We start from the raw sequence: 27,727 nt of genomic DNA on the forward strand, positions 1-27,727 counted from the left end.
CCATGACAACTGCCATTCCAGCAAGAGTTGCTATCACAAGGACCTTTTATGAAATGGAGCCCTGGATTGACATTCATCAAATCACACGCAGCTTCTGAGAAACAAGCTGATGATGTGTGGACACACAAACTTACCCTTCGATGACCTCTTGTTTGAACATGGGCAAAGCCAAGACTTCACTGCAGAGAAAAGAGAAATGAATATCAAGAAAAACGAGACATGAAACTCGTCACTTTAAAGACGAGTTAGGTGATACGCTTGGGGTCATCAGATATCGGTCACCAGTGATTGACAACGAAACAATGAAATATAGCGACTTTAAGTTATATTTCTGCAATAATATTTTAGCAAAGTCGATTTTTTTTGGACCTTTATTATTCAGATCATATTGTTAGTAACAATGTAAACCACATGGAAAGTCCTGTACGTGTGTCTGCGTGTGCAAGTAGGCCAAAGTAGATTAACAGGTTTTCTTAGTACAGTGTATCTCTACGATGACGAACAAATATAAACACGAACAAATTGAAACACGTCAATACAGTGTTTTAAAGATCGTCTTGACTTTAATAGTGGTCTTTTAAAAATATGAACTCTAGCCCTTATTTCCATAACCAAAACTGCTATATCGAATCTTGTCATTAATATGATCAGTTTGGAGAGCTCTTAAAGCTACAAGCCTGTAAAATTTTCCAGCAATTAAGCAATGAATCATCCAATCCAAAGCAAAGGAAAATATAGCGAGTGCGTGTCTTTACAGAATGGGATTTATACCCGGACGAAATATGGTGCTATATTGTACTAGTAACTACTTGCTGACTTATTTTAAGGGCTCTGCTGGTTGAGTATCCATTGTTAGCTAAATGAATTGTAATTTGGCGATAAACAAAAATTCCCACGAGCAACAGAAACACTCTAACCTCCGATATAAAATAAGGGAAATTGCGTGTTTGTGTTCGTGGGGATGTGTATACTTGAGGAAATAGTGAAACAAATGACATAGGAGTGAAGCTGAACTGCCTAAGAAAAAAAAAGGAAAAATAAAGAAAGCCCTTGCAGCTTCAAGCCTGTGAAATTTTCCGGCAGTAAAAGGAATGAAACGTCCAAAAACAAAACAGTGGCAAATAGAGAGAGTGTGTGTTTGTTTACATGACAATATGATTTGTACCTAGACGAAAGCGGCATTACCTCAACTAAAAGAAAGAGACATAGCTTCTAACCACGTAACTAAATGGTAAGTCTTTTCGAACCAAGAGTGTGGAACGTAAGATGAATCATGACGATCACCCGTGACCGACACATCTTCAAAGGGAACAGTTAGAAGTGGAAGGAGTGTCAAGCATATTGTCTCAACAAAGCAATGAGACAATGACTTTTAGGCATTCCATAATTTCGCTCTAAAATCAATGGTATTAATCATGTAGGCCTACCATTGCTTGCATAGTTCATAAACTTTGCTTTACAAACTTTCAGTGAAACGTGTCATAACATAACTATGTAACTCCATTAGCAGTGACTACTAGATAAACAAAGATATATCAAAATGAAAGCTTAGCACATATAACTCAGGAGATTATAACCTGATACTCTGCTCTTCACTGCTCAGATGGCAACAACACTCATCACCTACGGCTGCGTATAGAGAAACAGCCATTACTTAAATAACAGTATTGCCTTTTATTTGGCAGATCGACACACAACCCCTTTAAACACACTGTAATTGGCACGGAGGGACATGAAAGAACTCTTCACTAATACTAAACAGCATATGCATTCCACTCATGTGGCGCAAGATACCTCTAAAGCAACATAAAGCCTGTCTACAACTCCGTTATTGGGTCAAACAATACAGTATGAAATATCACAGAGATGAGCGAGACGGTATACACCTGGCTTAGAGTAAATCAATTCAGTTCTTTTTCCCACTCAAGTTGAAGTATTTATATAAATGCATAAATCCCCACCTTCAGTATAACAAAACAAACGTAGCGAAAAGGGAAGAGAAGACGAGAGCTGGCAAAAATATACTGCACAACTGCAATTCATAACCTTTTGTGTGACAAGTGAAGCAAAATGTATTAGATGTTATAGCAGTTGTTTTTTTAGCATAAACAGACAAATAGAGGACATGAGACACATTCGTGAAGTCCTATTCTTTATACAGTCCCACATAATTCAGATGAAATTGTTTCTGTCATGCAACCATGTGAACATTTCATGCGTGTGTCGGCGTGGGCAAGTAAGTCGATCAGACAGGATATGTAAATGAATATTTACCAATAGGTCTTTATACTGTTAAAAAAACATAAATCAAACATGGCGATAAGGTCTTTTAAGGGTCACCTTCACATTTACATTTGTATTTTCAAGTCGAAATTTCCAGTCGAAGCGCTTTGGTCTCCAACACAAAACAAAGGGATATTGTGTGTGTGTGCGTATAGGTGCGGTTACATGCGAACGTGATTTCTGCATAGGTGAAGGTGTAGTACTCCATTGAAGAAAAAAAGTAAAAAAAAAAAAAAGTATTTTGTTTCGTGCTCTTGTGGGGTTCGAACCCGCAACCTCGCGTCTCTGAGACGTCGCCTTTAACCACTCGGCCATACGTTTCGACGAGAAAATATGAGGAACGTAAACTTATGTATGTGAAAGATGATTCAGTAATCGTCTGGTCCACATTCCATTCTCATTTTCAGTTTTAAACTGCAAAATTATCAACCTGATGAGATTTGCAAAAATAAAATGCATGATTTCTGCAGCTTATTGTCTCAGCTACAACATATTATAGATTCAGAGGAAATAAAGCAAAATCAGCTGAGATAAAGGTGCTTAAACGTTGTCAAGGCAGTGCATGGTTTTAAAAAAAATCACCTCCCATTGACATAACACGTAAACTTGTCCGATTTTGCGTCTTTACCTTTAATCACAATTTGAAGTGTGATGGTAAGTCTTCTCGAACTAAGAGTGTGGAACGGAAGCTTCTACGTGAAAGTTGAATCATGACGATCACCCGTGACCGACAAATCTTCAAAGGGATCAGCTATTAGAAGTGGAAGCCCTCGTGCCAAGCATATTGTCTCACCAATTCCAAAGCAGTGATACTCTTACATTTAGGTATAACATAATTTCCCTCTGAAATCAATGGTATTATTCGTGTACAATTGCTTGCCTTGTCCATAAACTTTGCTTTACAAACTTTCAGTGAAACGTGTCATAACATAATTCTCTAACTCCATTAGCAGTGATTGACTACATAAATAAAGATATATCACATTGAACGCTTAGCGCGTATAACTAAGGGGGATTTTAGCCTGATATCCTGTTCTTCACTGCTCAGATACCAACAACACTCACCACCTACGGCTACGTATAGAGAAACAGCCATGGCGAAAATAAGGTTTTCCTTTTCTTTGGCAGATAGACGCACAACCCCTTTAAACACACTATAATTGACATGGAGGGACATGAAAAAGTTCATTACTACTACTGAGCAGTGATGCCTTCTACTCATGTGGCACAAGATACCTCTATAGCAACATAAAACCTGTCTACAATTCCGTTATTGGATCAAACAATAACAACCTGGAATTTCAAAGAGATGAGCGAGACGCCGTTATACACCTGGCCTAGAGTTAATTTATTCAGTTGCCATTCCTGCTCCAGTTGAGTTATGTAAATTATTTTCCGACCTGTTTTGTGCAGTGTAACAGGAACAAACGTAGAGAAAAGGAAAGAGAAACGAAAGGTGGCAAGCGGGGCACTGTATACCAAGGGCAATTTACAACATTACGTATGATAAATGAAGCAAATCCAACCTCCAGCCTCCGACAAAAAAAAAGGGGGGGGGGAACTTGAGTGACTGTGTCTCGTGGGGTAGTATACTTGATAAGATAATACGATAAATGACATCGGAATAAAGCAGAACTGCCAAAAGAAAAACAAAGAAAGAGAAAGAGAAAAAAAAATAATAGCGTCCTGCGGGTCTCGAACATCTCGTCCTAAGGTAGTGCATAATGACAATGCAGCGGGCTAAGCGACTATAAAGCCACACGGCTGTCCCGAAGATTGGATGTGAAATTCATAACTTAATATCATTTACAAGATGAAAAAGTTCATTACTACTACTACTAAACAGTGATGCCTTCCACTCATGTGGTACAAGATACCTCTATAGAAACATAAAACCTGTCTACAACTCCGTTATTGGGTCAAACAATAACAACCTGGAATTTCAAAGAGATGAGCGAGGCGCCATACACCTGGACTAGAGTTAATCAATTCAGCTCCCATTCCTGCCAGTTATCTAAACGTACATGTTCCTACCTATCCTGTTACAATATAACAAGAACCAATGAAGAGAAAAGGAAAGAGCAAACGAAAGGTGATAAGCGGGACACTGTAACAAGGGGCAATTTACAACATTAAGTGTGACAAAATTAATGAAGCAAACCCAATCTCCAAACTCCGATACAAAACAATTAAGGGAAATAGAGCAGCCGTGTTCACGGCTTACGTATACTTGATAAAATAATACGATAAATGACATCGAGTATAGCTGAGCAGCCGAAAAAAAAAGAAAAAAAAAAGGTAAAAGTCCTGCGGGAGTCGAACTTCTCGCCTTCCTGTATGGCGTTATGATCACCCAGCGCGCTAAGCGATTACGCCACGCGGCTGTCCCGAAGATCGTTTGCGAAACTTAAATTTTTAATTATACAATCGTGACTGTTGACGGAGATGGCGCTATTCAACTTCCCACAAGTGGCCGCGTGGATTCGACCAATATACAGTTGCAAACAACAATCGCCAATCGTTCCGTACAGATTGCATTCTCATTTTCAGTTTTTAACTACATAATTGTCGACCTCATGAGGATATTTTAAAATATAAAATGCATGATGACTGCAGTTTATTGTCTGAGCTACAACATACTTAAGTTTCAGAGGAAATGGAGTAAAATCAGCTGAGATAAAGGTGCTTAAACGTTGTCAAGTCAATGCATGGTCTAAAAAAAAATCACCTCCCATAGACAATACACGTAAACTTGTCCGATTTTGCGTCTTTACCTTTAATCACAATTTAAGGTATGATGATGTCATTAAATTTCAAAACCATGACATGGACTTGAAAGGCAAATGTTCAAAGTAAAACATATCTGAATTTGGGATAATATTGAGCTTAAACAAGAGAGATACGAGCAAATGAATGTCAGAAACAGTACCTCAAAAAAGTTAATTCCACTTTTTTGATTTCAGATAATGATATGATGACGTCATAATGTATTTCGGGGAATGTTGATGCTTGAAATGTTATTTGCAATTCATATGCTTTTGTAATATGCAATAAAAACATAGGGTCACCCCGCGTTTTAAAGAGCTATGGCGAAATAAACAAAGACATGTTTTTCGCTATATTTCCACAAAGACGCGCACACGAAATTTCAACTTTGACCCCAGCGCATTCCTTTGTTAGAAGTCAAAATTGATCGGAAATCATTGGATATTGTTACTTAATGTATCAGGAATCCAAATCTGTCAAAACAATTGCATTCTCGTGTTGCTTACGCGCACTGCGCGCGAAAATACGCGGACGGACGCCTACGCGCGAAACGCTTAAAATTGTCTGAAACTTCGAGATTTCCCATTGGAAAGTTGTTTTGAGCCTTTTAAAAGTTTGACGCGCGCGTACGCGCGCGTAATGATGTCCTAGGTAATTAGCATTAAAATGTAAGATAGAGCGTGACCTGAACTTAATGTCCACCGAAAATGATACAGAAATGACCTTTAGTTATGAAGTTATGATCGATCATGTAACATGGTCCGAAAATCACAAAATGGCGCCTAGATGACGTCATAGATATGTTACTGTCATGAAAACCTTATTGTGGCTAGATTTTGTCATGAGACATGTTCCCTGAAAATGTCATGTTATTCCGTAATGTCATTCTTGAGATATTGATGACACAAAATTGTCCAGAAAGAAAGAAGAATAAAAAGAAATAAAGAGAGATTTTGACAATCACAATAGGTGATACGCTGATAGCGTATCACCTAACGAGACATGAAAACTCGTCACATTGAGGACGAGTTAGGTGATACGCTTGTGGTCATCAGATGACAGTCATCTGTGATCGACAAAGAAAAGAATGTGATATAGGCACCTTGAAGTTATATTGAGCGTGCATGCGAAACCGTTTCTGTAACCACTCGGCCACGGGTCATCCACGGAAATGGTAAGACAGAAAAACAACAACAATGTATAGATATAACGGGGGGAAAGTCAATGCCCACTCAACTAACGCGGCCGTGTGAACATCTATTGCATTGCTAGACGGAAAAGCGGCCTTGTAACGACTGAGGTCGCTATACCATTTCTGGCAACTTGGGAAAAATACGTCCCGCAGACATAAAACCTATAATCGGCTGGTTTTGATACCTTGCCTTTAATCACAATTTTCAGTGTAATGACGTCATCAAATTACAAAACAATGACATGGTCTTGAAAGAAAATTGTTCAAAGTACAACACCTCAGTCGTCGTCATTACATACTATGATCGGTTTGACAAAGTCAACCTGCAAAATTTTGCTGCAGTCGAAGCAATGTGGTCTCCAACACACAAAAAAGAGGGATATGGCGTGTGTGTGTGTCTGTGTGTGTGTATAGGTGCGTTTATATACGAACGTGATTTCTACATGGACGAATATGTAATACAAAATTGAAGAAAAAAAAACAGTAAAGTAGCTAAGTATTTTGTTTCGTGATCTTGTGAGGTTCGAACCCGCAACCTCACGTCTCTGAGACGTCGCCTTTAACCACTCGGCGACACGTCTCGACGGGAAAATATGGGGAACGTTATTGACTTGAAAGACAGTTGTTCAATATATAACACATTCATCATACGTTGTCAGTTTGCTATTGACATGACGATCTACCACATGAATATGAGGCAGGCATTAGTACCTGTATGAAATTATTATAGGCATGGTTATCAAATTGCCCTAAAATATCCTTATAATTGCCTTATTTTTACACACAGTTACGCTATCCCTTTAAACTCGTCACAGTTTAATTAGAATCATTAACATCATACATTAGTACCATATTCAGTTCCATAGCTGATCACGTTTGCTAATCAATTAAGAGTAATTGTCTAGAATGTGTCATATGGCCAACCTGTATACACACGTATATACACACACACAATGCTAAATGTATGTATCAAACATCTGTAACACAGCTTTGAACTAACTATAGGAATTATCGCTGCACTTATCATCCATACTTTTTATCACTATCTGAAACTCCACAAAAACCACTAATTGACAAATAATCATCAATACAGAAGACTGAATACCTTTTTTACAATGTATAGCTTGTTACATGTATAAATCAGCACAAAGTAACCACGACTACATTGTGTTACTGAATTGATATGAACAAATTTCATTTTGTTACAGTATACTGTATCAGTTTGAAAAGCCCAACCTGCAAAACTATAATTTTGCAGCAGACGAAGTAATGCAGTCTCCAACGCAAAACAAAGGTATACTGTGTGAGTGTGTGCGTATAGGTGTGTTTACATGCAAACGTGATTTCTACATGGACGAAGGTGTAGTACTCCATTGAAGAAAAAAAGTTAAAAAAAAATTATTATTTTCGTTCGTGCTCTTGTGAGGATCGAACCCGTACGTGTGCAACCTCACGTTTCTAAGACGACGCCTCTAACCACTCGGCCATACGTCTCGACGAGAAAATTAGAGGAACGTAAGCTTATGTACGTGAAAGATGAATCACGAATCGTTTGGTCCGCATTCCATTCTCATTTTCAGTTTTAAATTGCAAAATTGTCAACCTCATGAGGAGATTTCAAAGAATAAAATGCATGATTACTGCAGCTTATTGTCACATCTACAACATAAATAAGTTTCAGAGGAAATGAAGCAAAATCAGCTGAGATAAAGGTGCTTAAACGTTGTCAAGTCAATGCATGGTTTCTAAAAAAATCACCTCCCATAGACAATACACGTAAACTTGTCCGATTTTGCGTCTTTACCTTTAAACACAATTTAAAGCATGATGACGTCATCAAATTTCAAAACCATGACATGGACTTGAAAGGCAAATGTTCAAAGTACAACATATCTGAATTTGGGATAATATTGAGCTTAAACAACAGAGATACGAGCAAATGAATGTCAGAAACAGTACCTCAAAAAAATTAATTCCACTTTTTTGATTTCAGATGACGATATGATGACGTCATAATGTAATTATGGAAATAATGATACTTGAAACGTCAAGTCCAATTTATATGCTTTTGTAATATGCAATAAAAACATAGGGTCACCTGACGTTTTAAAGAGCTATGGCGAAATAAACAAAGACATGTTTTTTCACTATATTTGCACATAGACGCGCAGGCGAAATTTGAACTTTGACGCAAGTGCATTGCTTTGTTATTTGTAGGAATCGATTAGAAATCAATGGATATTGTTGCTCAAAGTATCAGGAATCCAAATCTGTCAAAAAAGGTGTATTTTCATGTTGCTGACGCGCTGTGCGCGCGAAAATGCGCGGACGGACGCGCACGCGCAAAATTGTTTGAAACGCATAAAATTGTCTGAAACTTCGAGATTTCCCATTGGAAAGTTGTTTTGAGCCTTTTAAAATTTTGACGCGCGCTTACGCGCACTTAATGATGTCCTAGGTAATTAGCATCAAAAGAAGTAAGATAGAACGTGACCTGAACTTTATGTCCACAAAAAATGATACAGAAATGACCTTTAGTTATGAAGTTATGATCGATCATGTAACATGGTCCAAAAATCACAAAATGGCGCCTAGACGACGTCATAGATATGTTAATGTCATGAAAACCTTATTGTGGCTAGATATTGTCATGAGACATGTTCCCTGAAAATGTCATGTTATTCCGTAATGTCATTCTTGAGATATTGATGACACAAAATTGTCCAGAAAGAAAGAAGAACGAGACATGAAAACTCGTCACATTGAGGACGAGTTAGGTGATACGCTTGTGGTCATGAGATGACAGTCATCTGTGATCGACAAAGAAAAGAATGTGATATAGGCACCTTGAAGTTATATTGAGCGTGCATGCGAAACCGTATCTGTAACCACTCGACCACGGGTCATCCACGGAAATGGTAAGACAAAAAAACAACAACAATGTATAGATATAACGGGGGGAAAGTCAATGCCCACTCAACTAACGTGGCCGTGTGAACATCTATTGCATTGCTAGACGGAAAAGCGGCCTTGTAACGACTGAGGTCGCTATGCCATTTCTGGCAACTTGGGAAAAATACGTCCCGCAGACATAAAACCTATAATCGGCTGGTTTTGATACCTTGCCTTTAATCACAATTTTCAGTGTAATGACGTCATCAAATTACAAAACAATGACATGGTCTTGAAAGAAAATTGTTCAAAGTACAACACCTCAGTCGTCGTCATTACATACTATGATCGGTTTGACAAAGTCAACCTGCAAAATGTTGCTGCAGTCGAAGCAATGTGGTCTCCAACACACAAAAAAGAGGGATATGGCGTGTGTGTGTGTCTGTGTGTGTGTATAGGTGCGTTTATATACGAACGTGATTTCTACATGGACGAATATGTAATACAAAATTGAAGAAAAAAAAACAGTAAAGTAGCTAATTATTTTGTTTCGTGATCTTGTGGGGTTCGAACCCGCAACCTCACGTCTCTGAGACGTCGCCTTTAACCACTCGGCGACACGTCTCGACGGGAAAATATGGGGAACGTTATGGACTTGAAAGACAGTTGTTCAATATATAACACATTCATCGTACGTTGTCAGTTTGCTATTGACATGACGATCTATCATTTGAATATGAGGCAGGCATTAGTACCTGTATGAAATTATTATAGGCATGGTTATCAAATTGCCCTAAAATATCCTTATAATTGCCTTATTTTTACACACAGTTACGCTATCCCTTTAAACTCGTCACAGTTTAATCAGAATCATTAACATCATACATTAGTACCATATTCAGTTCCATAGCTGATCACGTTTGCTAATCAATTAAGAGTAATTGTCTAGCATGTGTCATATGGCCAACCTGTATACACACGTATATACACACACACAATGCTAAATGTATGTATCAAACATCTGTAACACAGCTTTGAACTAACTATAGGAATTATCGCTGCACTTATCATCCATACTTTTTATCACTATCTGAAACTCCACAAAAACCACTAATTGACAAATAATCATCAATACAGAAGACTGAATACCTTTTTTACAATGTATAGCTTGTTACATGTATAAATCAGCACAAAGTAACCACGACTACATTGTGTTACTGAATTAATATGAACAAATTTCATGTTGTGACAGTATACTATATCAGTTTGAAAAGCCCAACCTGCAAAACTATAATTTTGCAGCAGTCGAAGTAATGCAGTCTCCAACGCAAAACAAAGGTATACTGTGTGAGTGTGTGCGTATAGGTGTGTTTACATGCAAACGTGATTTCTACATGGACGAAGGTGTAGTACTCTATTGAAGAAAAAAAGTAAAAAAAATATATTATTTTCTTTCGTGCTCTTGTGAGGATCGAACCCGTACGTGTGCAACCTCACGTTTCTAAGACGACGCCTCTAACCACTCGACCATACGTCTCGACGAGAAAATTAGAGGAACGTAAGCTTATGTACGTGAAAGATGAATCAGGAATCGTTTGGTCCGCATTCCATTCTCATTTTCAGTTTTAAATTGCAAAATTGTCAACCTCATGAGGAGATTTCAAAGAATAAAATGCATGATTACTGCAGCTTATTGTCACAGCTACAACATAAATAAGTTTCAGAGGAAATGAAGCAAAATCAGCTGAGATAAAGGTGCTTAAACGTTGTCAAGTCAATGCATGGTTTCTAAAAAAATCACCTCCCATAGACATAACACGTAAACTTGTCCGATTTTGCGTCTTTACCTTTAAACACAATTTAAAGCATGATGACGTCATCAAATTTCAAAACCATGACATGGACTTGAAAGGCAAATGTTCAAAGTACAACATATCTGAATTTGGGATAATATTGAGCTTAAACAACAGAGATACGAGCAAATGAATGTCAGAAACAGTACCTCAAAAAAATTAATTCCACTTTTTTGATTTCAGATGACGATATGATGACGTCATAATGTAATTATGGAAATAATGATACTTGAAACGTCATGTCCAATTTATATGCTTTTGTAATATGCAATAAAAACATAGGGTCACCTGACGTTTTAAAGAGCTATGGCGAAATAAACAAAGACATGTTTTTTCACTATATTTGCACATAGACGCGCACGCGAAATTTGAACTTTGACGCAAGTGCATTGCTTTGTTATTTGTAGGAATCGATTAGAAATCAATGGATATTGTTGCTCAAAGTATCAGGAATCCAAATCTGTCAAAAAAAAGTGTATTTTCATGTTGCTGACGCGCTGTGCGCGCGAAAATGCGCGGACGGACGCGCACGCGCAAAATTGTTTGAAACGCATAAAATTGTCTGAAACTTCGAGATTTCCCATTGGAAAGTTGTTTTGAGCCTTTTAAAATTTTGACGCGCGCTTACGCGCACTTAATGATGTCCTAGGTAATTAGCATCAAAAGAAGTAAGATAGAACGTGACCTGAACTTTATGTCCACAAAAAATGATACAGAAATGACCTTTAGTTATGAAGTTATGATCGATCATGTAACATGGTCCAAAAATCACAAAATGGCGCCTAGACGACGTCATAGATATGTTACTGTCATGAAAACCTTATTGTGGCTAGATATTGTCATGAGACATGTTCCCTGAAAATGTCATGTTATTCCGTAATGTCATTCTTGAGATATTGATGACACAAAATTGTCCAGAAAGAAAGAAGAATAAAAAGAAATAAAGAGAGATTTTGACAATCACAATAGGTGATACGCTGATAGCGTATCACCTAAAAAATTATAATCCCCTTCAGTTTGCATACCATGAATGATCAATTGTGCTCCATTTGTAGAATATCAAATACCAGTGATATGAACTGATCAGGAAAGCAAACTGGCTTGTATGCACTATGTCATGACTTAAAAGTTAACAACAGGTTTATGCATGAAATGCAAACTCATTGTTTTCTTCTACAACAAATTTAGACTTCCTAGGCTGTAAACACTTTTCTTTTGCAATGCATTGATCAACAGCCTATAAAGACTAATAAAGTTCTTCAGAAGTGTGGTGAGCAATTTCCAGATGCCACTCAATACTGAAGACTATTTTGAATGAAACCAGCACAAGCAAAAAAGTTTACATTCAATCAGATTAAGACAAGACAGTCATACGACCATGACTGTTACTTAGAATAGCTACAAGGATGAGATGTTCGTGACAGAATGACTTAACATTCTCGCAAGGTAAAATTTTTCTGGCTAACGGCACTTATTATTCATCACATTTTCAAGCAATTTTCATTAATCTGGTGCATGGTGACCCTCATTCCACCACGCAACCTTCTCTTTTGATAAAACAGCAAAATGGCTCATTTAGAAGCAAGATTGTAAAGGGCTTTTTACACTTGTGTTTCTTAACCCCGGACTTTCTCTGACCCAGGACTATCGTTAGTCCCGTACCAATTTTTTCAGCTTTTTACACTCGCCAATTAGTCCCGTACTATCTCTTGTCCGGGGCTAAGGAGAAAACTAACCTTTTTACACTCATATTTCTTAGCCCCGGACTTTCCAAACCACATGAATATTCATAATTACGCTGTGTACTGTATGCGTACACGCACGCACCGGCAGCACTTGATATCCTCGTTTCTGATTGGTCAGTGAGGGTCGCACTTCGTCTCCGTCGCTTAGCCCAGGATTATTTTTTCGTTCTGTTTACACTCACTTGCTTGGCACCGCAATTGCGGTGCTAGCACCGCAATTGCGGTGCTAACCCCTGCTATTTTGCAGGGCCAGATAGTACCGTACTATCGGTGGGGCTAGCCCACTTTGGCAAAAACCGAGTGTAAACAGAAAGTGGGCTAAGGATAGTCCCGTACCAACGGTGGGGCTAAGGCCCCCCCTTAGCCCCACCGTTGGTCCGGGGCTAAGCAAAAATTTACAAGTGTAAAAAGCCCTTAAGAGTACATGATATACCTGCGCAGCTGAGTTGAAGCAATGATATGGTCTGGTGTTTATTCAGTTTGTCGCTATTTCCCCTAAAATGATCAGTCTGTGTAATTAATAGTCTGTCTGACATAGCTGCACGTACTACATGACTCAGGACTTTTGTGTCTACCAGCTTTATGAAGTTCTTCCTGCTTGCATTGTCTGGGGTCATGCTCACAAATTGTCCCCCTACCCACACAAGTTTTTGAGTGGTCCTATCCAACAAACTCAAGGTGCAGATCAAGTAGTTTCATGCATTGTTTGATTTGTTTGCAATTCAATATTACAAAACTTGCACTTCAACACCGAGCTACAAGGTTGTACTTCTGAAGGTATAGTGGGTGACTATTTTCACATTGCAAGAAGTAGGTACAATACTTTACTAGCTTCTAGTTGTAGCCGCAACCATTTTGCAGTATATGCTCTAAAAGAAAATGCATGGAATCATACCATAAAAGAAAGAGCATTTTCACAGCAAATGACCAATCGAGTGGAAAGCCTCTACATTTTCACACAATACTGTAAGAGTACATATTTTGGCGCGACTAATTTTTCATGCTTGGGCGTGTAAGAAGAGTTTCGCGTGTTTTTAATTCCTCAGAATCAAGACATCAAGTACTGGAACATATGGCTCGCAAAAATATTTGCATGCTTTGATTTTCGCGCTACTTTGTAAGGTAGCGTGGAAATTTCAACACTGCAAAAATTTCCACTTTTATAGTCCACTTTAGGTATGTATTATGTTCTGTCAAAATTATTGCAGTCCATACAATACATTGATGCAGATGAAGTTCATTGACCTTGACAGCTGGCTGACCTCGAGAATTAACCTAAGCTCTCAGCTCTCCAATGAAGTTTCTAAAATCATTCCTATCTACTAAACCAAATCATATTCCCATTGGCCTTTCGAAGAAATTTTGGCTAGAAAAATGGTCACTAAAATGAAGCAACCTTTGACCTTGACCTCTGCCCTCTTACTCAGGTCACTCGTCTCTTAACCATTTATTTCTGCCCTTCCTACAACTTGTATGTAATAATATTACCGCAGGTCATCTCAAGGTGAATTAACCTGTTGAGGATAGAATGATTTTGCTACAACAAGCATTTCCCATACACACTTGCCATAGAATACTCCAGACTTGTCCTCAATGGGTTAATAAGGCCCCAAAATGACAAACTTTGATAACTGATTTTTGCAACATGATGCAAAAAACAAACAAACCAACCCAAAACAGATCATTCTTGTGTGTGACATAAAACCAAATCTGTACCAAACTGACACATTGTGAATATCAGTCCATGTGTCTTGATTTTTTTTTCCTTTTTTCTAAAAACTAATCCCTCACAATCCAGTGTGTGAGTGAACAGCACATGATGAAACTTGCCTCACTTACAGGCTGTAGCCTATGGTGAGGCTGCCAGAGTCATGCTTCAGTTATTAGGCAGATTGGTACAACTATCATACGCACAGTTTCGAAATCTAATGCATTTCACTTGCAGCCATAGTGTGAAGGGCGGCGTATAAAATTGATTTTTGCATCGCAATAAAAAAGTCAATCATTCTTGTGTGTGCACAGGCATTATTACAGAATACTTATCAATTCCAGAAGATTTAGCTGCCATAGGTATCCACTTGTGTGTGTGTCTTCTTGTAGAGACACACAATGTAGTGATTCTAATGGTGTGTCATAAGCCTCCATTGAAAACTTGTCACAGCTGTGACATACACAGCAACAGCCATCGAGTTTCATGGATGAATCATTGTTGCAATGGCATTATAATCTATTTCTAAACTTATTTCCTGTTTATTTCCTCCAATTGAATTCAGAACTTGATCGTCATTAAAACACTGCAGTATTTCTGTTGCTGCTATTAGATAAAACCTGAAATTTAATGATTCTACTCACAGTCTGAGAAATATGAAGATTATAACTCATGAACATTACAAAAATCTTGTATATTAACACAACAGATTCATGACCCGAGTAAAATCTGCTGTAAGATACACTTCCTGTCTTTCACATGTTCCTCCTCTGAAAGCAAAAACCAAAGTTCTAGATGAAACAGCTCAAAAATGGTAATGCGATTTCATATATTTGTATGGACCTACATAGTCATACATTTTGCATATAGATTGCAGAATCATCCCTTTGAATCACAGCTTGTTTACATTATTACTTGCCAATATTGAAACCAGTAGCCCTCGAACATACAAAATGAATATCAAGCTTTCATACAACGCATTGCGCCACTTCCCCTATCCAAGGTTTGACTCTTTATGAATTCAGAAGCTTACTTGTAGCTTTTCTGCCTCTTTCCAACACATATTTGCACAAATCACTCGAGCTCGATGAACTTTGAGGAATGTAACCTCCATCAATTCAACTTTAATGCTGGAGAATGATATTCACTGCAGATGAAGCTATTTTGAAGAAATGCTATGTCAACATAAAAGGAATCAAGCATTATATTTGAACAATTGTCAGACACCAAATCTACATTAACATGCATGCTTGTCACCAGATAGAGAAAATTCACAAATCTAATACAAGAAAATGCTAGTAAAATCAAAGAGGAATTTCCTGCTGTATGTGTTCAGTCAGTTGCTCAAATGCCTGATCAGGCCCCTGGGAAATACATTAACTGTCCTGCAATATGTAGTCCATTGGTGATGAGTTTTACTACCAGTACCGGTATCATTTTTAGAGAAGGCTAATTGGACATCCTCAGCTGGTGTTTACAACTGTGTACATGCATCCCCATTATCACAGCACAATATAACTTGTGCCAAAAATTCAGGATTTCCCAGTGTAACCATCTTATGGCAATAAATGTTATCATTATTGCAATTGCATTGTAAGCAGATTTCTGATAAATTTACTATCGAAGTATGTGATATGGTTCCTAGTCAATCATATTGTCCTTTAGCTTCTGTTTACAGTATAGTTAAACTTCTTATTTATTTCACTCTGAGAACCCAGTCAAATAATCACACATTGATTAGCAATGACTATATTCACACAACCAGTAAGCAAGATAAACTACATGTAATATCTTTAACATTACAAAGTCTTTGTGGGGGTTTCTTTTTTCTTTTCTTTTCTTTTCTTTTCTAAATGGTAACAGTTTAAGGCTTATACAATATTGCTTAATAATCCCTCATGATTTTTGCTTCATTCCTAACTGCATTGAAATTTATATTACCTACAAAATTGTGTAGATTTTCTTTATTCTGTTTTGGGAAAATATTATTGAAATCACATTACTTTCCAGCCAAAATTCAGATAAGCGATCAACCCATACCAAACAAGATTCTAGAATCCCCATAGACTCTCTACAAGGCTTTCCACGTGACACATACTGGCAGTGGGTGAAACATCACAGCAGGTGGTTTGTTTTTTTATTGATCATTTTAAATGACAAATGAGCAAAGAAGATGCTCATCTCTAACTTGATATATTATACATTTCTAGTCAGTTCCCTCTTTTTTTTGCATTTTATATGAAAGTTACATTATAATAATATCATGCTCATCAATATCATGTAGGCCTTTAAAAAAAAATCACATTAGTTTATCTGCCTTTCATACCTACACTGTAAATGATGGAAGAACGGCTATAGCCGCTTCATTATCTACAGACAGTTGTAGTTGGTGTTGCCTATAAATCTGGGGTATAGGTGTCAACTCATTTGCTGCTTCAATATTGTTCACATGGGATTTGGTCAGCTCCACAGCCATAGCATCCACATGCGGCGGGTGAGAATGACGGATATTCTCGCTCGGCTGCCTGTAGCCATCCGGCCCAACCGCATCTCGGGTTACCAGGGTTCCCGAGCACGTTCTCCGGTTCCGACAGCGCCAATAGATGAATCCGTTTGTCCGCCTCCTTTCCGTGTAGGAAAAACCCCTATGGGCAATTCCACGGTAACTGACGTTACACGTAAGGATTTTCATGAAATTATTTACCTTGTAGTTTTGTGAATGAAAGCACCTTGGGCTTGCAATTAGCATTGATGAATGAGTTCATGAGAAGGAAGAAATTGGTGGAAAGTTTTTCTCTCAAACTGCATTTCTTATCACATAGCAAGTGAAAATGTGTCGGTAACTGACGTTACGGAAAAAGGACATGGGAAATTATGGTGTAGATGTAAATGGAAATATCTCATGTCCCTGACTTTTAGCCTTTATGTGTTTAATATGGCAATACACCTAGGTTCTTAGGAACAGGTGTGCAAAATAATGTGCACTTTAGTTGTCTCCTTTTACCATCATGCCAATTTCAGTGAAGGCATGACGGTAACTGACGTTACGTAACTGACGTTACGCTTACATTTGCCATAGGGTTTACACATGCAAAATCATGATTGGGAATAGCTATGTGATATTTCATAATTCTGACCATTCAGAATGATTTGGTTGATATGGAGTCATACCTTGGTTCATCAGTCATAAATACACAATGAAATGAAACAGTAGTCCATTTTCTTTGTGTTCTATGAAAACTTAAAGGTAAACATGTCAGTAACTGACGTTACGTAACTGATGTTACACATACTTTGCCGTGGGGTTTACAGAGAACTAATTTATTTAACATGTTATTATACTGGTGCAATGTACCAGTGACAATCCCAGGCAACTACAGCAACAAATTAAAACAAAATCTAAAGACACAAATGATTGGGTGGGCCCTTGGGGGGAAACCCCCCCCCCCCATGCCATAGCACAGTTGGGCAAAAATATTGTAAATGCACAAGAGGATATTTCTTGACATTTGTCTGAATATTTAATTTTTATTCAACATTTATGATTACACAGAGCCATTAATAGATTAAGCAGTTCCAAGTATAAATATATTGACATGACTAAGGGCTTTTTTGTTTGTTTGTTTGTTTGTTTTTTAATGAACAGGAAAGTTTTTATCTACATAGAGTGCTCCACCCATAATACCTCGTAGTACTACACAAAACATGGATATTTTTGTGCTTCAAAAAAATATCAAAATATCTTCCAGGTCATGGGGAAAAAAACATGTATCAACTCATAAATATGCATAAATATGTATGAAATCTATTGTGATATATTTCTCCTTCTTTTCTTTATTTTACTCCTGATGATCTCCATCATCAATTGATTTAAATGAAAAGTCACACTTTTAATATTTCTCTGTGAAGAAGAAAAATAAATGCTTTTTTGGTCAAAAGAGCATTATTGTTTTATTCCTAGCTTGAAGAAATTTGACTGTTTTTCTTTTCCTTTTCACTGATATATCACGGCTTGCAAATACATTCGAGATACCAAGAAATCGGACTTTGCAATGAAAGAATACTAAAATCAATATAAAAAACTCTTTCTGTTCATAATTATCATGTGTTGTATTACAAAATGTCCCTGCATGAATAGAATAAAGTAATCAACAAATACACACTGTATGAACAATTAAAAAAAAAAACCTATAGAATCCTCTCTCACTTTGAGCAACATCAGTGTTAAGTTTCAAACAATAATGAGTACATGCCTTACGTACCATATAATACAAGATGAGCCATGTTAACTACACCACACATTTAAAGTGCAAGAGAAGAAATATCTGTTTGTGCATTTGCCTTGAGGTAGAAACTTGACTAAGCTTCTTGAAAAAAAAGAAAGAAAAATGCCAGCGAAAGCAAACATTGGTGAAGATTGTTAAACTGTTGGTATACAGCTGTGCAGAAGTTTTTTTTTTTTTTTTTTTTTAGAAAATGTGGTTAACATGCAATCATGTCACTGATTAGGCCTACAAACTGTGGTAGCTTTATCATCCCGTAGGACTGGGAATGTACTAATTTGAGTGCATATACTGCATTTGGCAAACTAAACTTCCAGATGATTTAACCTTAAACTTGTGCTGAATCAAAAATCGAAAGCTCAAGCCCCCCCCCCCCAAAAAAAAAGATAATCATGGTAAATGAATTTAGAAATGAAAAAAAAAAGTATAAAAAAAAATACCTGGTATCCATGGACATACCATGGTAATGACATCACTTCCTATGAAAGGGATTGCTGCTCTTTGTTGTAAGTTGACTTCCCAGATGTATTGAAATGGCCAAAAGTCAAAAAATTTGCCTCAGTTATAATTACTGTCATGGTAACTGACGTTACATACTCGTGTATGACGTTTCGGTAACTGACGTTACACATTTTGTAGTGTTCATTTTGACTCTCCAGAATGCCAAGTATCCTTATTTCTGGTATTGAAATAAAGGCATATGGGCATACATTAGAAATCCCAAGTTACATCATACAGCTCACTTCCTTTGATGAATAAACTTAAAAATTCCTTGTTTTTGGTAACTGACGTTACATCCATCATTATCAAAGTAATTAACAGTTTTTATCAAATTCTTTAAAGCTACCAGTTTTTTTTTTCTATCATGTGGTAAAAGACTTCTCTGGTAACTGCATACATATGAAAGATTGTTGTTTAGAGTACTAATAAAGTGGATATACAGAGAGTAAGTTATGCGACAATACACTCTTTTCACCGTTGAGTTATAGGCATATTTTGGCAGCCATTTTGAAAATCAAAATGGCCGCTTTTATTGAAAAACATAATGATTCTTAAAACTTCAACTCAAGTACTGTCTGAAAATGTATGGTGTTTGAAACAAATATCATTTTGAATTTTTGGCACCTGTGTCCTAGTTACCGTGGAATTGCCCCCTATATGAAATACAGGGTTTCCCTTTTGAGGTCAGGTACACCTCCATTGTACAATGCCTCAAATCAAGGTAGCAATGGTAATAAATTTATGATTCCCCAAGAGTCGAAAGTCGAGATTGATGCAGTCCTGTAGCTGTATACCACTACAGATGTACCAGGCTAGCTGCAGACCAAACATCTGCATGCTGGCAGTGCTGTTGGCACTTACCCATGCAGAGCATGTGTGCATGCTAGCATAATCCTATCATTACCATAGGGATGCAGATAGTACAATCAGTCGATGGGTTTAGCCGGTAAAACCTTTCTTGTAATTTTAGGTTTGCTGTAGGTCACACGCAGGAAATTTGAATGATAATCACAATAGCCGACGATATCATATACCAAGCTGGCTTCTTCTTCTTCTTCTTCAGGGTACTCTGCCTCCTTCAATCCTGAAGATTGTTGTAGATGTAACTTGGCTGCCAGCATCCAGCGAGGAAAAATCATGCAAGTGCTGACAGGTGCTTGGTGTTTATATGACAAGAGTGCAAGTATTAAGCTCAAGATAGTTTACTTCATGCCTCTGGTCAAATGGTGACAAAAGCACTCCACAAATGCCATCGGTATGGTAGAGAATTGAAGATTACAAGTACTTCACTTACAGGTAGTGCATTGAAAGAAAGAGTACCATATATTGATGAGTTCTGGAGAATGGAACTTCTACCATAGGTGAAATCTTTCATCATTCATGTCGTTCTACTGAGACTGAGGGCTAGATGTACAGCATCAGGTCGAAATCCACAAGTTGGTTGTGCATCTTGTACATGTAGAAGAGGGTAATACCTTTTTATTCTATTCTGGTCCGAAGTGATACCCATCCACGTTGTGCAAGCATGTCAGCAACACTGGAGGTGTAACTGTTGTGATTTGTATCTGCTAGTCAGCCACTGAATCTCTACGTGGATCTCGATCCATCTCTTGAACTTAAAAAGTTGATATCCTCTCTGTGACCTGCACCGTACCAGGTGAAGAAGACCCATGTTGCAAAACAATGAACCACACTTGCTCAGATTTTTAATCTACCTACGTGTAATCTGTACACATAACGAGAGTAGCCATATTGGTGATTAAACCAAACGAGAAAGGGACTAAATTGTTATTAAACAAAGCAGTATTTAGACGAAATGACAATCAGATGCATTTGCTCGTAGACTAGGTGGAAATAAGACCCTAATGAAATTAGATGAAATGGAAATAGACCAACTGAATCCTAGTGAATAATAGGCCAAATGGGAAGCACACCATACAGTAATTAGACCTACTGTCCATGAAAAATGGACTACCTAAGAAATAGATGAACTAGTAGAGCAAATGGTATTAAAAAAAACTGGGGGGGGGGGGGAATCAATCGACAAGATAGCAACTAGACCATTTGGTCATTTATAGACAAAATGACAATCAGCCAAAGTGAGTACCAGATTAGACCAAATGGCCATTAGCCCAGATTGAGAGGAGGTTATTTTCTAAATGGCTTTAGCCATATTGGAATTAGATGATCTTGGAAATAGATCAGTTGACTAAAGCCTGTATTCTAAGCATTAAAGGGATGGTATACAGCTGTAGTTTTGGTTGGGATAAGGATTCACGATTCACCCTTTTGCTAGATATCAGAAACCACTTATATGACATATATTAAAAGTACACAATTCTAAAAGGAATTAAAAGTTTATTTGATGAAAATTGGTTTTAAAATTGCCGAGATATCCAAAAACAAAGTAGAACAAAGGGGTCTCATGAAAGGTGGGATCCACCTTTTATAAGACCCATTTGTTTTTTGGATATTTCAGCCATTTCAAAACTGATTTTCATTAAATAAACTTATAATTCCTCTTAGAATGGATTGTATGCGCTTTAATATTTTGTAGATTAAGTCGTGTAATTATCTTGCCAAGAGTTAAAACTAGAGCTGAATTCCCATCTCAGTCAAAAGTGTATACCATCCCTTTAAGTAATGTAATTTCTCTTCCAAAAAAGAAAAGAAAAGAGAACTACTGTAAACAAAGTAAACAGAAGCAACCACTAAGCAGTTAATTGCTAATCCATCAAGAATGCAATGCATTCCAATTTCCTTTGGCTGAATTACAAAAAAAAAATGGTCAATTTGAGATGGGGGAAAGATTTCCATATGGTACAGGTGTAGTACATATATGCCCCCCCCCCCCCCACCAATTTTGCCTACGTATCACTCTGCACTTACTACTGTAAACACGGACATTTTCGCAGTGCACTAATTTTTGTGTATATTGCTGAACTGATGGCTAGCATGAATTCTATGATCTGCAAAAATATTCACAATTTTCTCTGCACATTTTGAATGGTTTGAATTGTGGTCTTTGTCAGTTACCAATATGCCCCCTGCTGTACAAGTGTGTGTGTGTGTGTGTGTGTGAAGTACAGTAGTTTCTGTGCAGTCTGCACTCGAATTTATCAGGCAGCATGACCTGATGATTTATATTGGGTTTTTTTTGTGTGTGAATTAGATGGAAACATACAAGTATAAAGCAATAATCTGCACAGAGAGCAAATTTAAGAACCTGCAAATATGTTTTCAAGCTGGTCAGTGCAAAAAATTAATCATGTGAAAATATTGACTATCTACGATACCCTACCCTTATCAAAATGTAGCTTAACACTGATGCAAACATGATTGCACATTTGGCAAATGGTGGGCTAATGTGAGGGGACATATACGCTGAATGGAAGTCTTACTGAGACGGCCGTTAATGTGTTTGGATCACCAATCTAATAACTTGTGAAGTCATGCTTTAAACAAGGAATGGGCCAAATAATTATCAAAGAAGTCCTTGTCCCAACTCCAACTTAGTATGCGCATAGAGCTGAGAGTCTGACACCGACAGCTAAATCGCCTATAATGTAGGACTGTGGGGGTTTTTTTATGCCTCAGCCATGAAGTGTCGCCAGAGGCATAAATGATTTTTTTTTTTTTTTTTTTATGCAATGCTTTTCAATGACATCTATGTACAATACAAGGGTGGTATTCTGAAATCCTTCCTAGGAAGAAATTTAGGAAGATATTTAGGAAAGCTCCATCCCTGTCCTAAGTACATGTACGTTGTTAAGAATAGCAAGCTGCAAACATCGTGATAGGCGCGCTGTGTCATTCACTGCGCGCACATGTACTTTGATGCGCGAAATGAGAGTGAGAAAGGGGACATGCCGTGCACACGTGTATTTGACCCTACGTCATAGTAATGCGATTGTCATTAGTTGGTTCCTTATGATACGGCATTTCGTTTTGGCATAAAAAAGGACGTGGGCGGGAATAAGGATGACCTAATTTGCATTAAGAAGTGCCTAGGAAGAAATTTCAGAATACCAATTCTGTCTTTCCTAGGCACTTCCGAAGTTTCTGACTTAGGAAGAAACTTAGGAAGAAACTTAGGAAGATTTTCAGAATACCACCCCAAGTCATTATCAAATGAAGACTTAAAGGGGAAATCCAGTTCAAATATAAGTTAGTCTGATAAGAAAGAGTAAGATATTACGAGTTCAACGGTATAATTTACATCAAAATCGGACGAAAAATAAGGAAGTTATGACATTTTGAAGTTTCGTTATTTTTTCAGGAAACAGTTCTTGAACTGTCAATATGAAAATATATGCAAATGGCAAAGTGAGCATGTCATTCCCTCAAAACTTACCATATAGTTTACAAGTACATTTGTACATAAAATTTTAAAATTTCCATTTTTTCATTCAAACGCAATTATGCCTGAGGCTCAAATCCTCATATCTAACTGATCACTATTCTGAAGTTATTCAACCAGGAATAACATTCTCCAATGACAGAAACATCATTAATTTTTGTCATTTTTTTTTTCACGCGATCAATGGAAAATTATGAGGTTATGACATGGTAAGCTCACTCATTTGCATATTCATATCCACTGTACAAGAACTGTTTTGCAGAAATCAGCAAAAATTTCAAAATGTCATAACTTCCTTATTTTTCATCCGATTTCAGTCAAATTTTTATCGTTGAACTCGTACTTAATTTCACTCTTTTTATCAGACTAACTTATATTTGGAATGGATTTCCCCTTCAAGAGTTTTACTCTTACTTTAATACTCAGACAATGATGTGTCACAGTCACATGATCATCACGATGCTGGGCAAGCCAGATCTAAATCTAGTTGTTTCATTTTCATTTGCACTATCTTTCTTTCAGGACACTATGAATAGTCTATCATTTATAGAAAATTAGAATGTGGAGTAAAAAAACAAAAACAAAAACAAACTAGAGAAGCACTCTGAGAGCGCAGACCTCCGCCAAGCATGCAGCTCATTTTCACCACTGATCTTGTTCTTCCATAGAGATATCAGTGATTTCCACCCATACGTACTTATAGCACTGTGAGCTGAAAGTCGCCCAATTTCCCAATATAGAAGCCTTTGTTACGTCATAAACCCTCAGCTGCACGGCGCGCCTCGCCCTAGCACAAACTAGAGCACGCACTTTAGTGCGCGTGCAAACCTCAAATACGCGCAGCCTGAACTGCCAAGTTCATTGACCCTACCTGCCAAATATCAAAAAACCTTCATAAATTCCCCAATAATTCTCGGATCACTACCAAACTGTAATCATCTGTTACTTGTATCATTCAAGCAAGTTTCATCCAAATCCGTTAACTACTTTTTGAGTTATTTTGCACACGGACAAACTAACAAACAAACAAACGAACAAACAAACCAACGGTAACGAAAACATAACCTCCTCCCTTGGCGGAGGTAAAAAAAAAAAAAACATGTTTAGTGTCCCAACCAATTTTTTTTTTTTTTTTTGAGGCTGCCTGCTTTTTCCTCTCTTTTTTTTGTTTAACTGTGTAAAAACAAAGAAAATACAAATGTATGATCTTTTTTCCATTTTTTAAAAAAGAGAAGAAGTATGGCCGTAAACAGTTTTCTAACTATGCACATATCAAGTGATGTCAATAAAATAACTGGATTTAAGACAATTCGCGCAAGCACACGGCAATCTAAGATCGAGTGCATTGCTGCCATAGAGTTACATGCACAGTATTACTCTACATGCACAGTATTAAACTCTGATTGCTGCATATCATGCACTTGCACTGCTGCAGTGGCAGCTAGCTGCTCCGAGTAAAAATCTTCTGCATGCATGTTCATATTTCAACTGCATGCACTCCCTGCACAATCAGATATGAGCTGCGTTGCTGTACATTGTATTTGAAATACAAGTTTTTTGTTATGAGATAACGAGGTACAAATTTTTTGAAATTATTGGGATTTTTTCCATGTCACTGTCAAAAACACAACGGTGTTTGTTTGTGTGTTAATGAGAATGCCAAAGAAAGTCGTGTAATGACCATGGTTTACACACACTGTACTGGATGGGAAGAAGACTCTCAGTGATATTTTTGCCGAGTTCTCAAATGGAGAATTTGATGGGGGAGAGCCTTAGTTGGTGGTATCGTCCATTCCTGCGGGCAGCTTGGCAAGCGTTGCTTTGGATGCATTATGGGATTGCTCAGCGAGGGGACAAACTTGCCACCACAGAACCAGTTTGGCTGGATATGCACTCAGGTTACATTCTGTCTTAATCCGGGCCCCGTCTTAATAAGCCTTCAAATCAATCACAAGTCCCCAAATCAATCGCAACTTGCATTGCAACTCACAAGCAACTTGTGATTGATTTCTATCACAAGTCTTTATAAGACAGGCCCCAGGGGTATTTTTTGCTGAAGATTTCTTCGACTTCCATCATGTGATCAGCAAATCAAAGCCTCACAGTATGCAGTAGTGAACCATGCATGACTCTAGTGACCACAAATCAGTAAAAAACAGAAGACTCTTCTTCTTTAACTTGATTCTATATTATTTAACCAAAGGGAAAAGCAGCAACCACACAGAAAAGCAGACAAAAATTGCATTGAATCAAATGGGAACTGAGAGTAAAGACACGTGCAAACCAACCGGAAGCGACAACGCTCCCGAAGAATCACACAGTGCAGCTGTGACGTCATGACAGGGCTCTGCAGTGTGCGCAGAAGTTTTTTTGCGCATTGCATTATTGGCGATACTGAGAAAAAAAAAGGGGGGGGGACCTCCTCCTTCCTTTTTACCAAAAAAAGTAGGACACTTAACAATAAACATGTGTTCTTTCTTTTTTTTTATGTGTGTGTGTGTGTATGTTTCTTCTTTTTTTTAACTTTGCCTGTTTTTTTGTCCTGCTGGAGGCCGGAGGTCACTGTTGTGTTATCACTGGTTATGAGTTAAACTACAACAAGTACAACCGGTACTTATTTAGTTAGGTACTTTGAAGGCTGATGTTCTGATGTTACATAAAGTAAGCGTCCAAAACAAAACATAAGTCATAATATTGTGAATAGATTAAAGGTCGTTTTACAGTCACAGAATCAATCTCGTGATCTCACTATTGTCATATTATCGACATTGTTATTTGTTAAATTAGTGTTTACACACACGTAACCTTGCGACTTTCTAGCGTCAGGCACCGTTGCGTATGATAGTACTGTACTAGGAACAGTAACGTTAGTACTTATTGTTACACAGGTTGGCCACATAAGGGCATTTCTCCATTTCATTTTTTCCCGTTTTAAATCATTTTGCCACGGAGTTCGAGAACGTTGCTGGCTTCCGATTTATGACCCCCGCTAGCGCGAGTTTATGCTGCGACTAGACTGCGATTGCGAGCGCAGTCATGACGGTGAACCGAAACGAACATAACCTGTCTCACCTCATGTTGTATGCTCCAGTACCAAGTTCGGTGCCCAAACCGGACAAATTTGATGCGAAATCCTCCGCAAGGGCATCATCAACATGAAGAGTATTACTCCACGCCATATTTCCTCTGCTCATGAAGGTTTTCTTTTTCTAGCGACGAAATGTAACCATAAAATCTGAACACCTTTCCACCTCCACCTTCGCAAGACTCCGATAGTTAAAATATCAACAACAACAATCGACCTCCAATCCGAACGAATTTGTATGGTGGCGTCAAATACCACATGACAAAGGTAAATCTACACTATGCCTGGCTGGCCGCGCATCGCACTCACTGAATAATAAGATTTTGAGCGGCGAGATATTACAGTGTAGTTAGATACATACCATTGCATCTGAGATGTTTAGTTATATAATCTTTACTCATATTACTTGTGCAGCAAATATTATCACCATTTAACCTCGGAATGCATTAGCAGATATGTTTAACAGGGGGTGGGAAAATAATAGGTTTAGATGGAGATCTGTGAAGGTTGGGATCGAAATACTCTCTCCCTCTCCATCTCCCCCTCCCCCCACCATGTAATCATCATCTTCTCATCTGTGTATTATCCATCCCCATATCCACAAATACAGCTACATGATAGTATCTTTATTTTTGTAATCTCTCTATCCCCTTTTTTATTTCCTGTCCCTCAATTTCTTTTCTTAAAAATTAAAGAGAAATGAAACACAAACATACATATGGATCGAGTGAATGCAGCAATATCAGTAGAGCACAATAGTGAAAGTCTGAGTGAGATCTGATAATCAATTCAAAATGTATGAATTTTGAAATGTTGGTGATGAGACCACAGGATCAGAAGACTACTACATAATTATCATGCTATGACATGTGCACTACGATAAAGAATCAAAAGATAGAAAATTCCACAAGATATAAGTTCATATGAATAGTCTTCATTCCCTGGCCTAGTTTATACTGACATATGTCAAAGGTAATATTATTCCCCCTGCTTGATCTAAAAGAGGGAAGTTTAATGCTCCTTTCACAATATGTATAGAAAAGTGAAAATATGTTGAAA

At 37.7% G+C, this 27,727-nt stretch overlaps 1 protein-coding gene across 1 annotated transcript in view; it reads right to left on the bottom strand.

Moving 5' to 3' along the window:
- Nucleotides 1-26,762, bottom strand: part of LOC139730592 (transcription factor CP2-like) — a 58,401-nt gene extending 31,639 nt beyond the window's left edge. The window contains exons 1-2 of the mRNA XM_071641449.1: nt 26,656-26,762; nt 135-179 (exon numbers count right to left, since the gene is read on the bottom strand). Coding sequence (XP_071497550.1) covers nt 135-179; nt 26,656-26,762 — 152 coding nt within the window. The remainder of the gene's footprint in view (nt 1-134; nt 180-26,655) is intronic.
- Nucleotides 26,763-27,727: the final 965 nt, after the last annotated feature.

The sequence above is a fragment of the Diadema antillarum genome, unplaced genomic scaffold, assembly GCF_040938485.1.
Source record: "Diadema antillarum isolate AM-2024a unplaced genomic scaffold, OU_Dant_1.0 seq00000321_RagTag, whole genome shotgun sequence".
In the NCBI taxonomy this organism is placed as follows: domain Eukaryota; kingdom Metazoa; phylum Echinodermata; class Echinoidea; order Diadematoida; family Diadematidae; genus Diadema; species Diadema antillarum.